Below are 13,156 nucleotides of genomic sequence, written 5' to 3' on the forward strand. Positions count from 1 at the left end.
GGAGCTGAAATTTATCATGAATAAGTTATGGTGTGAAGAGTGTGTATTTTGTTGAAAGGCTACCCAGATTTATTTTTATGTATCGTGATTTTTCCAAGAAGAAATACCAAAATAGATTGAAGACTCCTGTTTCAAGAAATTTCACTCTGAAACCCAAAGATACCCAATCTTTCTCTGTGATCTGGATCCCAAATAAAGATTTCAAGTGTAGATTTGCCATCAGTCCCCATGATGCATACAAAATCAGGGTATAAACCATAGAATTTGTCATAGGCAGTTTCAGGATGGATGATGAAAGGAAGCACCATGTCTCTTAAGAGAGGTGGATCACTATTTTATTAATCCAGAGCAGGAATCTAAAAATGCTGGTCTAAATTAATTCTAGTGATTTGTATAACATTTTGGTTCTCTTCAGCAGTCAGCCTCTGCTAGGATAGTATTAAGACCCTTGGGGGAATGCCAGTGCTGCTGGGTCTTGTAAATCTAGCTAATTAGAAGAGTAAATTTCTTTAGGTGACCTGATATTAGATCTTTGGAATATGGAGTAAATCACAGGTCAGGTAAAACTCAGCTAGTGACATCTAATGTATTAAAGAGATTTGTGCATAATAACTGGGTAAATAACTGCTGGATAAAATAATATAACAATAATGTTGCTTCCCAAAAGCTTGTATTGATGTGATGTTGTATTGGATCTTCAGCTGTCAATATGAAACCTTTTACTGAAAGTAAAAGTGGGGGAGTTAGAGCAACACATATTTATCTGACAAATATCCATGTGATTTCCCTTTAGGCAATTCAGCTGAGTCGAGATGGACAGTATCTGCTTACAGGTGGAGACAATGGAGTTGTCATGGTGTGGCAGATGTGGGACCTCAAGCAGCTTTTTGCTTACCCAGGGTGTGATGCTGGAATCCGATCCATGGCCCTGTCATATGACCAAAGGTGAGAGCAAAGCCTGGTCTGGACAAGAATTTTGGAGAATACATGCTTACAATTAAATTGCATTTCTGTTTTTCTTCCAGTTTTGATTTTCTGTGGGTCACAGATCCTGGTGATTATCTTGAGAATTCTGTGCTTGCATAAGTTTTTTTTTCCTAACATGTCATATTTAGGGCAGATAATATTTTTCAGGATTTTAGCTCTTGGGGGAATGAAGAGAGAGATCCAAGAAATCTTATTTGGCAGACTTTCAAGATAGGTTGAGTTATTGGCCTGGGCCAATGTAGAGTGTGGGTCACATGGAGGTGGAAGGTTACATGTGTGCTTTCATCTCTCTTCTTCCACGTATGATACAAATCACGTTCCTAATTCCAGACCTTTATGTTAAAAATAGAGCAGTTAGAATAGTTGCACACCAAGATTCCCTCCACACATCCATGTATTTGCCAAAGCAAAGAGTAATTCTTATTTTAGACAATTTATTTTATCTACATACATCATAAACCTTTTTGAAGACTCCTACTGAAGGTGGCCAGGGAGTATTTTCGCTGCTGTTTTACATCACACTTTCCAGTGCATCTGTACTTAAAAGTGCTTCTGTGTTTTTGTCACAAAAACAGTGTTTGTTTATAAGATGGATGTTTACCATCTCATTTGTACACTTTTAGCTTTCAGGCTAGAATTTTATTTGCTTTGGTGTATTAGTGGTGCTCCTGTGTAATTTTCAAGCAGATTTGGCTCCTAAATCCCTTAGGAATGTCTACATTGTGCAGTAAAGCATATTGCTGAGGCTCTTAACCTTGCACTTACTGAAATCCATACTGAATGGTTCAAAATTTTTGACTAAATTTCTAAAACTTAGATAAAATGAACTTTAAAAAAATCCAAGCTAGGAAAACCTGTGAACTTCAATGAAACATTGAACAGCTTTCATTTTCCATTAAAAAAGCCTCTGCTGTTAATTATATTTCAAAAACTGGAGTTACAGCTGTTGAATGTCAGACCTCTGAGATGTATAAAATTTTGCATTTAGAGAATCTTTAAACTGTAATTTATGGCATGTTAATAAACTGAAATCTAACATGGAAATATATACATTTATTCATGAGCTCAAGTTAGGAACCTATTCACTTCTGGTTTGAAGACAAGGACACTCAGAAGAGATCTACTCAGAGTAATTTACTGAGTAATTTTACATAATTACTCAGCATTATTTATTTGGTATGCATAAATGTGTGTGTTTGAGACTGTGTAAAAAGACATTTTAACCTAATAGAAAAAGAATCAGAATAGTGCTCTTGAAGTGAAATGCTGTCATACTATCAAAATGCAATGTTTTGATGATCACCTATTCAGTCTTTGTTTTGAAGGAAAAATCGCAGCTTTTTACTCTGAATTTTTTAATTCTGAGGCTTTTTTCCTGAGGTGCCAGAATTTTATACATCCCTATGCTTCTGATTTTTGTAATACTTTAATGAGACAGTAGAGAAGAAAATGTAGAAACTCCTGTAATTGTGTGCCGTGTCAGGGTCATGGCTTTTCAAATATATCTAATGATCTCTAGTAGTAGGCCAAGGGTAAGGAATTTATTAAGAAAGACTGCCTCAGTGGGAAAGCACAGTGATTGCTTTCAGGAGCTTCCAAAACAATCGAAGCCTTCAGATCACTTTCAAACTCAAACACTAATATTTCCAACTCAAGGCCTGTGCCCACATCCAGCTCCTTCATGTAGATGTGCTTCACTGAGGGAGCCGAAACTGAAATGAACACTTCTAGACTTCCTTCACTTTGCTGCTTCAGCATGGCTTCATCCCACTCCAATATCCCTAAAAACCAAACCAAGCCAGCCAAGAAATAATCCTGGCAAATCTGAAGTGGCCTTTCAGGACAGTGATGCTGGTGAACAGTTCTGTTGTCTAACTCTCAACCATAGCTTCAGGCTGACCATAAAAACTGTTGCATGTTGTTTTGTACTCTTTGTGATCCATAAGCCTGCCAGAGGTGCTGCTGATGGCAGTTTTATTCAAATCCAGCTTTCTGAAGTTCTTGGAAGGCCAAGATGGGAGCCCCTAAAGCCTGAGTTTTCTGATCTGTGGAGCACTTCTAGCTCCAGCTGTCTTCGGTGGAAACTGGTCGCGTCCTCAGGGTTCTTGGGCCTAGACTGATGTAAATCCTCAGGTTTTTGACTGATATACATGACCATGAGGTGGTTCACTAACCAGTGTGCTCCTGTGCTTTCCTCAGGTGCATAATGACTGGCATGGCATCCGGGAGCATCGTGGTTTTCTACAATGACTTCAATCGCTGGCACCACGAGTATCAAACCAGATACTGATCCTCACAGCGACCGACACGAGCACTGACACGGGCAGCTGTGTCAGCAGGGAACTGAACACAGCACGCCTCTCTTGGAGTCGAGCCACATGGTTCCTTTATAAATAGTTATATTACATCTGAATGTAACTTAAATTTGCTGGAAGAAGCAACCTATTTTTTAAAGTTAATTGCTATTTTTGTAGACCTCGCTTGACTTTTTTGGGGGAAGGGCAAAGAAGCAGAAAAACAGCTGCTGGGTTCTGTAGTTAAAAATCTATATTTTTAGTCACAAGGAGAAGTCTATTTTGATCCCTGTATGTAAACAAAACCTAAAGTGAAGACGGTTAAAACTCACGTTCTAGTTATATTATGAAGAAACAGATTTTCCATCTGAAGCTTTATCTATAACCTTGAGGAATATATGATTTTAACATAATGGAAATGAATTATGATATTTGGGGAATTTTAATCTGTTCTATCTGTACCACACTTTGTCTTGTACTTTTCCAAATGATTGTACTACATCAGCACTGAAGTTTCTGGGAATCAAGGGGTAATATTTAAATTATGGTTAATGTAATTTTAAACTTTGCAAATCATTTCCATCAATGTTACTATTCAAGCATGTTTCTAGGCCTAGGCAATTAGTTCTTTTTTTTAGTTGTATGTTTTGTGCATTTCAGAGAGAGAAATCAGGAATGGAGTTTGCGTGTGAATCCTTTTAGTTGCTATCTGGCATCTCCTTCAAAGCACACCAAAATGTGGATTGTTCCTCAAAATCAGAAAGGCTGTTTTGAAGACTTTAAAGTAGAAGCTGACAGAGGCAGGTATTTTTTAGTAGGTGAGGTGCAAATTCCAAAGCACACCTCTGCTGGTGGACTGTGAAAGCACTGAGGCAGCAGGTGCTTGCTGGAGCATGGCCCCCATACAGCAGCAGAAGTACTAGACTTGCAGGTGACTTACTTTCTGTTTTTCCCCTCAGAATTTGCCCCTGCAATACTGTAGCACATGCCATGTTCCTTTTCTGCATATAGCAACGATGTCTTTCATGTTTTGCTATCACCAAATCCAGCCAGATCCTGCCCAGTCATATTAAATTACCTCTTTCTTTTAGGAAATGAAAAATAATTTATACTAAGGAACAATAAGTTATTTTGGTGTTGCACAAATCTACTTTTCTACAAGATTGCTGTGCAGAACTCTGTGAAAATATTTGTGAAAAGAACTGTTATTGTTTTGTAAGTCTGTATTGCATAAAAATCTTCTTTGTATGTTGTGATCTATATGAGTTGAAATTTACATTCCATATCTGTATTGATACATACATTTCTCTAGCTGCCTACTGGTTTTTCTAAGCATTTAATTACTATCTCTTTCAGTAAAGATTTGGAATGAGAAAATTCAGTTTGAGTGAAGAAATTAAATAAAATTACATTTGTAATTGAGGGCTTCAGTGCACTACTGGGTTCTTGTGATTCCATGGTATATTCCCAACAGAGGAAAAAGGTGTCATGGCTAATGCATTTAATGTACTCTTGGTGCTTAGGAAATGCTGACCAAGTTTTCTGTGCTTGCTACGTTTTCATATGGAGGTGGTTATGGTGATATCAGTAGAGTTACATTTTTATGTTTTGTGTAGCAGAATGTGATGTGATTAAGCAAAGACTGTAGTAAGTGCCCAGCGTGCCAAGCAATAACATTTGCTATGCAAAACTTGTACTTCACCGTTCTTTCAGTTCAACAACATTCATAGAAGAGTCTGAGGGGTAATTGGTATGCTCTTGAAGTGCAACTTGCATTTGTTTGAAGCCAGTGGTAGATTTCCTAGGCTGGGTGGAGGGGAAAAAACAAACAAGCAAAGGTGTATTTTGCCAAATGGAAATCCTGAATATCTTCTCTTTCTGATTTCCCGCTGACTTAGGAAACACTTTTATTATTGAGAGAAATAATAGTTTCTGATCTTAGAGCCAAAATATTTCATAGGGCATTGATTTGGCAGATTGCTTGTTTCAGAAAGGGCCCTATTTGATCATGAGCTGCTTTCCCAAACTGAAAGCACAACTGTACCTGTGTGTGCTGTCCCGAGTTGCATCCAGCCAGTGTGATGGCATGACCACTCCGTGGGGAAGCAGCAGCTGGTGCAGCCTGGTGTCCTGCATATTGATTGCTGCAGCCCTTCTGTGGGAAAGGACATCTTCACCTTCTCTGGAGCAGGCCTATGAGGACACCCCCATTCTGGACTGCTTTGGTGAGTAGGACATGTCCCTCCTTCCATAGATAAGCCCACATACCCTCTGGGGATCCAGGTGTGCACTTGGGATCTCAGCTTTGGCTGAACTAGTCCACGTCATGCTGTTTGTAGTGAGATGGCAAAGCAGGGTTAAATTTGCAACTATTCAGGTATTTGTTAGTCTGTTCAGGGCAGCACCTGTGTCGCATGGATTGCCTGAAACCTGCTTAATTAGCAGGTGCCAGGCATTAACCTGCAGCTGGGCCTCATTTCGCTGTTATTTGCAGAATATTCCTGAAAACAGGGACTGACTTCTCTCCTCAAATGCAGAGAGAGCATTTATGAAAAGCATTTCTTTATATGACAGTCTGGGCTTTCTTCTGTTTTGGTAAGTTCAGAGGGACCAGCTGTCAGCTGGATTTTATGGGAGGTGCTCTGGAAAGTAGCATTTGCTGCTGCTGAGAGTCGGGGTGGTCAGAGAGTCAGGGAGTCAGCAGCAGTGCTGCACATTTGGTTTGTGGAGAAGTACTTGGCAGAAATATCTTGAAACCCCTTCTATTTTGTGAAAATTTCTGATAGAAACGCTGTAGGATCTGGCAAGAGGTGATGGGGTGGTCAGGGTGGGGGTTTCTCTGAAGGAAGCTTGTGTTGTGGTGCTACTACAAGCAGAGGGAAATGAATGCCGTGAGACTTCTGAGAATATTTCTGCAGTTGTTGGCTGTGTTGTGCTGTGTGTTACAAGAAACCCTCTGCACCTGAAAGGGAACCTCTTGCAAGGTGTATGGATCTGTTACTGTTTCTGCCCTGACACCCTCTTGGTAGTCCTCCAACTGTCTGCAGCACTTATCCCTGGTAAAGATTCCTGCTCTGCTGATTTAGCAGTCAGCACAATAAAAGTCCAGAAGAGCTAAGGTAATGGGAAATTAATTTTATTGTAGCTTTAGTCAGGACATGATTGCTATTAGATATATTGAGTAAGAATGGCCTAGATATAGTGACTGTCCAGATTGTAGCTTTTCCATTTTATGTCCTAATATTCACGGAGATTTAAGTGTGTTTGTGGTGTGGCATCTCTGTTTTGCTTTCTCTTTCTCCCAAAAGTAATTCAAAAGGAGTAAAGAGGACTAACTATATTGTTCTTGAGAAACTGATTTTATCCTCATTAAATAAACCCAGAGATTGGCTGTTTTGAGGGTGTTGCTCTAAACCAGTGAGACCGTTCCCATACTGGGTTAGGATGTTTGTGTAACACTTCAGCCACTCCCTTGGATTTACCACATGATACAACATCACATGAAATCCAAAATAGTTTAATTCTATGCAGAACCAACCCAAGATCTTCAGTAAACTAATGCAGTTAATGATGACCAAAATAATTTCGGTGATTAGGAATTTGAACCCTGTTTTGGTGAGCATAGAGGTAGTGGTGTAACACATGACTGCTTCCTAGCTAACAGTTTTTTATTTCAAATTGATCAAAACCGATTAAATTTCCTCAAATTGATTGAGGAAACTGAAGAGTTTTCTCATAAAGGCTAAATGTGTCATCCCTGTTGGAAATCATATGGTTGGATCTTGCTTCTGATCTCCTGGATGTACACCAGGGTGCTAGAGTGTCTCCCATACCACTAGGGCACTCCAAGAACCCACTGAACGACGCCTGGTTGCTTTTATTATATATTTTAGCAACCTCTTTCATATACATTTAGTGTGATTTTGAAGCACAGAGAAGAAAAGCAGCATTAGATGTTGCAGAAGTTGCCACTGTTGCTGGTCTTGCCACCACATACCTGAACTGTGAACCTCTGTTTCTGAGAGAGGTCAATGAGGTTTTTGCAGATTCACTCGAATTAAAGGACTGAAATTCCCCAGCTCAAACAAGTGGAAGCTCAAGAAGTGGAACTATATTAAGGCATGGAATAGTGATACTACTTTCCTGAGGTCATACATAGAGTTAAGAACTTTCCCACCTATCCCATGGTTTTATCCAGTTATGTTGGCCATATGATCATCGTTTCCAGCTGTCATCACTATCTTTAAATAGGCATTTTGGCACAGTCTTGCACCCGCCTCTGCTCTGTGAATCAAAATACTTGTATAAGAATGATCAGATGTTGATCAGTCATGAACTCAGGGACACAATTTCAGGATATTTATATCTTTATTCTCTTCTTCCATTAGACAGAGGAATAGTTTAGAACTGGCAGCTGTTGACCAGGCAAATTATCATCCTTTCTTTTACATATGCATGAGGTTTTGTGTAACACTTTGGGTATCTCTGCTAATCCATGAGAGGCTTTGCCTCATAAAATAAATATCCAGGCCTTGCACACCTGAATATCCATCCTCTTAAGAAAAACAGAACTCAACCAAGCATTCATCACTTTCTTGGTGCTCCCTCTCCACTAATCCCTGAATTCAGCTCTGGTGGGTAGTGGCTGGTTAACCCTCTCCACCTGAAATCACACATTCTTTATTGAGCTTCATCTGAGACTTGTTATAGAAATTACCAACCACACACAGGGCCAGCTAACAGACTCTCATAGTTTCTGTTCTGAGTAAGGGTAGAGTGCTATCTTCATATTTTTGCACTGTTTCAAATTGTGAATGTATATAATTTTATATAAAGGCTATTCTCATACTCTCCAAATATCTTAAAACTTAACTCTACCGAGCCCACAACAAAGTTAATTCACAATGACTGCTTGTACCCAACCTTTTTATCATAGTTTAAGACATGTAGTGTGTTTCCCTACCTTTATTACCATTCTTCTTGCTGTACATCTTTCAGCTACCGTGACCTTAAGTTCTCACTTGGCACTTCCTGATCTTTAAATGCCTCTTCAAAAGGTAAAACCATCATGTTTAATCATGTGTTCCCAAGCCTTCCACAGGAGTCAATGAACTTTAAAAGGTTAAGGGAATCCCTCAAATTAATTCTATGAAGTGTTTTTGGTAGGTATGGAAGACAACAGTTTCGCTGATGAAATAACTGAGTTCTCAAAGAAATGAATGACTTTTTATCTCTTTTTTTTTTTTAATGAAGAAAGTTTATTGCAGGTCTTTCTTTTACAATTCTAGTAGAAAGTATAGCTAAGAGAGAAAATGAACTATGACCAATTCATAAGAACGAGCAAAGGAAAAGAATTAAGCTGAATACATACTATACTGAACTAAGCATTATGGTAAAGATAAAACCTCATCTATTTTGTGACTGCAGATTCAGGACAGCTGCTCCCCAATCCTTGTTTCCAGTGCCTGCACCAGGTGAACAGGGGGATAGCACTGACAACCTTTGATGGCTATTGATGGCAGCTCCTGTATCAGCTCATCCTAGAAGTGGGAGCTGCTCTGTTCATCGTAGCTTGGATCACATGCAGCAGGCTTTCCCTTCACAGGTCCAACATAATTTTATTTTACCTAATAGGTAGTCTGACCCTGGAGAAAGGTGTGGATGGGACACTTGCAGTTAAGACAGAAAATGGCTAAAACAAAAAGGCTTCCTTCACTCCAGTCTTCATTACAAATAAATGTCCAGTGCTCATGTTTACATCCCAAGTCACTTTATTTAAATTCATATTATCTAAACACTACCCTGCCTGCAAGTTAGATAACAAACTTGATGGAAAACAACCATCCTTCCCTCTCTATCTCCAGTGTTTGTTTCGTGATATTTTACAGTTAGTCCACTAAAAAATTTTTCATGAAAATTTGCCTCTTCAAGTTTAGTAGAAACTTGGCTAAAAATAGAGGCATTGGAATAGAAGGCAAATAGAAGTTTTCATCTCTTGTCTTCCTCTCCCCCTTTTCTGAGAATTCTCATGAGAAGAACAGAACGGGGCCTGCTTGTAGAGGGGAGGCCCGGTCACTGTTCATCATCTCACTGCTCATATAAAAATATGGTTAGCTACACCATAAGTTAGTCTATTTAGAGCCCAAGGCTGTGTGAAATGGAGTCAATTACTAACACAGATAACTTAAAAATCATCTAACATTTGCCAGTCTTTCCCCTACTGCTGTTCTGAAGACAAGGGCAAAGAGCACTCAAAGCGCACGGTCACTCGCTCACTATGAGAAAGAAGATCAGAGCCTGGCAGGGGCTCGCCACGAGAGGAGCACACAAACCAAAAACAGTCATGGGAAATGAAGAGAAACTGTGGCCAGAGTGTGGGGAGCTTCAGTTGGATTTGTTTTCATCAGTCCTACGCACCAGGCTGATCCCCAGCAAGCTCAGGAGATACTGAGGCAGGCAGCGGGGGGGATCGGAGTGGCTCAGAAGCAGCAGGGAAGAGGGGCTCGGACCCAGCCACACGAGGATCATCAGCTGCAGCAGCAAGTGCAGAAATTTTCTCCATTCCAGCTCTACCAGAGTCCTGACAGCGCTTGCTGCAGAAAATCTGACTCTCTTTATCTAGAGCTGTGTTCTACAAACAAACAAGAAAAAAAACAAACCCAAGGCACATCATGAAATCAGCAGTTAAATAAAGCCCTGTCTGAACTTAAGGGTTAAAACAATCTACAAGACATCAAGTGCATGCATCAGAGCCAGGAAAAAAAGGAGAAATAACAGAACTCTTATAGATAATTAAATGGTAGCATTCTCTGTTGCTGACTTTGGAAAATGTAAGGAAAACTTATTTTCCAGACATATGTTTGCCAGGATGTTGCAACCTTTAAAACTTTGTCTTGCAAGTCTGATGTGGAAAACAGATAGTGTGAGTGGTTGTGATACAGCAGGAACTCATCATAGCAGCTATTAGCCAAATTTATGCACCTGTGTTTTTGCAGACAAGTCATCACATGATGCTTAGTGAGAGCTCAGTAATACATTTTCTGTAAAAAAACTACACATTACAGAAGAGGAGCCCTTGCTGAAGGTGACAGATGGAAACCTCATGATTTTTTCTGTCTTAGAGAAAAGGGTCTGCTTCTCTGCTTATTGCTGAGAGTAGGCAAATGACCTCTCACAAAGCTGACACGGTGGTAAAAATATGTAATTTCTGAATTCTGTACTTAAAAATGAATTTACTGGAGAAGAGAGTAACAGGTTAGAATGAAAACTGACAACTCCATAGTGCAGTAGGTGGATTATTTGGAGCATGTAGTATGTCTGCTGAAGCCAACAACTGCAATTTAATTAAATGAGAGTGTAATGTTTAATTGCTAGTGCAGTGTCTAAAGTGACCTAAAGGGAAATCTAGTAGTTCCTGTGTCAAAAACATACATCAAAATTGCTTTTTAAGACTTGGGGGAACAGTGCAATTGGTCTTGTTTCACACTTTCAAGGCTGATACTGATCATTATAAATTCATTTACTCCTTGGCTTACCTTACTTTGTGGAAGAGCTTTAAGTACCATTGGTAATACAGATTTAAGTTAAAACAGATAAATTAAGTTCTTTGTAGTTTATTCAGTAACGTAGAATGGTGCAAGGTACACTTACTCCAGTCATGTACAGCTGGGGCTTTCTAAATCCACAAATGTGGGACAACTTAACTGAATAGTGGAGAACAAATACATGTTTCACCTTTGTGGCACCTCCTCCATATGCACGTGTAAGAATTATAATGTTATGTGGAATTTCATATTCTGAGCTGGGGTGTGCTACTTGTAAAGTAAGTCAGGTGCTCTGCCTTTTCCTTAGGGATTTCTTTCTTTGACTGATTGCTCAGGAGGACCTGCTTTGCTAGTGTGAACATTTCTGTGTGTTTTTAGAGGAGTTTGATACTATTCATTAAAATATTTAATATTGAAATAATTTTCTGATACAAGTTAAATTTAGCATGGTTCTTTTTTTTTTTTTTCCTAGATGTGGTTTATTGCATCAAAGTCATCAGGGACAGCAGAAATAAGGTACTTACCCTCTTTTTTCCAAACTGAACATGTAGCTTGGTAGTGAAAACTTCCTTTTTGGAATGCATAAATTCAAATTTCTCATTTATCCGACTTGGCAAGGAGCTGGATTAGTACCTCTGATTTCTCAAACAGAGGGCTGCAAGGATTTAGATGTATGTGGATGGCAACTTTTGTGCTGAAACCATTTTATATAATGCTATGGCTGTGTGCTGGGCAGGGGAGGAGGCAAGCAGCCTTGTGACACCACTCCTACCCCCAAGGCCTTCCTGCCAGGCTTTGCCAGACCAAAGTACTGACTATAAAAATTCCCAAAAGAAAAGGTTAAGTATTTTAGTATTTTGAATTTTGGATGTGTAGGTTTCGCTGTTTATTGGTTTTTTTTTAAAGTGAGTGACATCACTAGTCTTATCTGCATAGAGGTACCAGGAGAAAATTCCATACTGCACAACTGAATTCTCTGCTACTAACAATCAACTCTGCACACAGAGCATGCAAGGAAGTGACCAGCTGAGCTGCATCTGGGCTTTTGAGATTTTGAGGTGGTCTGCAGGAGTTTTATCATTATCAAGGCAGCTGCTATGCTGGCAGGATTGCATTTCCTTTTTTGTTTGCTGAAAAAAGAGTAGTAAATAAAGTAGTTTCTGGTATTTCAGTGGCAGGTAAAGTTATGTAAAAGGGAAAGGACATGCTTTCAGTTCATGCTTGACAGTGATTTTCTCCTGTGCTGTCCTCACAGCAGCTCCTGGTAGTTGTCACACGTTGCACACAGCAGTACATACCTACGTAATACAATTCAGGATTTTCTGTTATAAAAAGATTCAAGAGGAGGCTTAATTTTACTGTAACTAAGTAAGAATGTTTTTTATATTATCTCCTGACTAGGTCTGTAGTACTATAAAACAAGTGACAATTAATATGTTTATTTTAAATAGAAACGGTGTTTATTTCAGTGTTTTTGTTCTTTGGCTCTTAGATATGTTAAAATATACATATGAAATGTATTTAGATATGTAATATAAATAGATATGTTTTAGATATGTTAAAATATACATATGCACAAAACTACTGCCAGAAGAATAGATCAGGATATGTATGAGGAAGTTAAAAAAAAGTTATATTAGTATTTGCTTAGAATATTTCAAATATGCCTTGCTTAAGACAGATCATTTTTTCGATAAGTGCTTAAAAGATATTCCTTGACTGGTTTTGTGTGGCTGTACAGCTTTTTCCACTTCAGACTGGCTTAGTTATTTCTCCTTTCTTGTTAAAAATGGAGAACATGTATTTTTGTGCAGCAGAACAAAGCATTGCAGTTAGTACGTACCATTGCCTTGGACCTACTCAGAGGAAAGCAATGCAGGCATTGGGAAAGGAGGAAAAAGGAAGGAAGCAAGGGACAGAAACTAGACTTACTTTAAGCAGAACTAACACAATTGCAACAAATTTAGATTTACAGAACATTTTAAAATTGACAAAAAAAATAAAATCAGTAATGAATTAACAGCAACATGCTTTTGGGGGCAGCGGGAGCCTCCTGTGCAAGAACACTGAACTGGGGATGTGCAGTTTTACTTATCTGCCACAGGATGGTATTATCTGCATTGGCCAGGTGACAGTATTGGAATGAAGTGATGCTAAAGGGGATTCCATTAAATATGCAGGTGGACTGATATAGCAATGCACTGCAATACACGAGAATTACAATATGTGCTGGTCTGAAGCTGAATGTTTTTAAGCAATGAGTGCTAGTACAGGTGAAGAGCTTCTGAACACAAAGGTAACTAAATTTCAAAGTTCAAGATAAACCAGGGC

The 13,156-nt window shown here is 39.0% G+C and overlaps 2 protein-coding genes across 8 annotated transcripts in view; one reads left to right on the forward strand and one right to left on the reverse strand.

Moving 5' to 3' along the window:
• The window catches only part of LRBA (LPS responsive beige-like anchor protein), a 401,405-nt gene extending 397,118 nt beyond the window's left edge, over positions 1-4,287 (forward strand). For all 3 annotated transcript variants that reach the window (XM_051790889.1, XM_051790891.1, XM_051790890.1), the window contains exons 56-57: positions 794-945; positions 3,187-4,287. In XM_051790889.1, coding sequence (XP_051646849.1) covers positions 794-945; positions 3,187-3,277 — 243 coding nt within the window. In that variant the 3' untranslated portion in view covers positions 3,278-4,287. The remainder of the gene's footprint in view (positions 1-793; positions 946-3,186) is intronic.
• A 4,228-nt stretch (positions 4,288-8,515) lies between these two features.
• Positions 8,516-13,156, reverse strand: part of DCLK2 (doublecortin like kinase 2) — an 84,700-nt gene continuing 80,059 nt past the window's right edge. For 2 of the 5 annotated variants that reach the window (XM_051790929.1, XM_051790928.1), the window contains one exon: positions 8,516-9,912. In XM_051790929.1, coding sequence (XP_051646889.1) covers positions 9,691-9,912 — 222 coding nt within the window. In that variant the 3' untranslated portion in view covers positions 8,516-9,690. The other 3 variants (XR_007905040.1, XR_007905039.1, XM_051790931.1) reach the window with 2 other exon arrangements.

This window comes from Manacus candei, unplaced genomic scaffold (assembly GCF_025592945.1).
Source record: "Manacus candei isolate 608988 ecotype Guabito, Panama unplaced genomic scaffold, ASM2559294v1 h1tg000028l, whole genome shotgun sequence".
Classification (NCBI taxonomy): Eukaryota; Metazoa; Chordata; class Aves; order Passeriformes; family Pipridae; genus Manacus; species Manacus candei.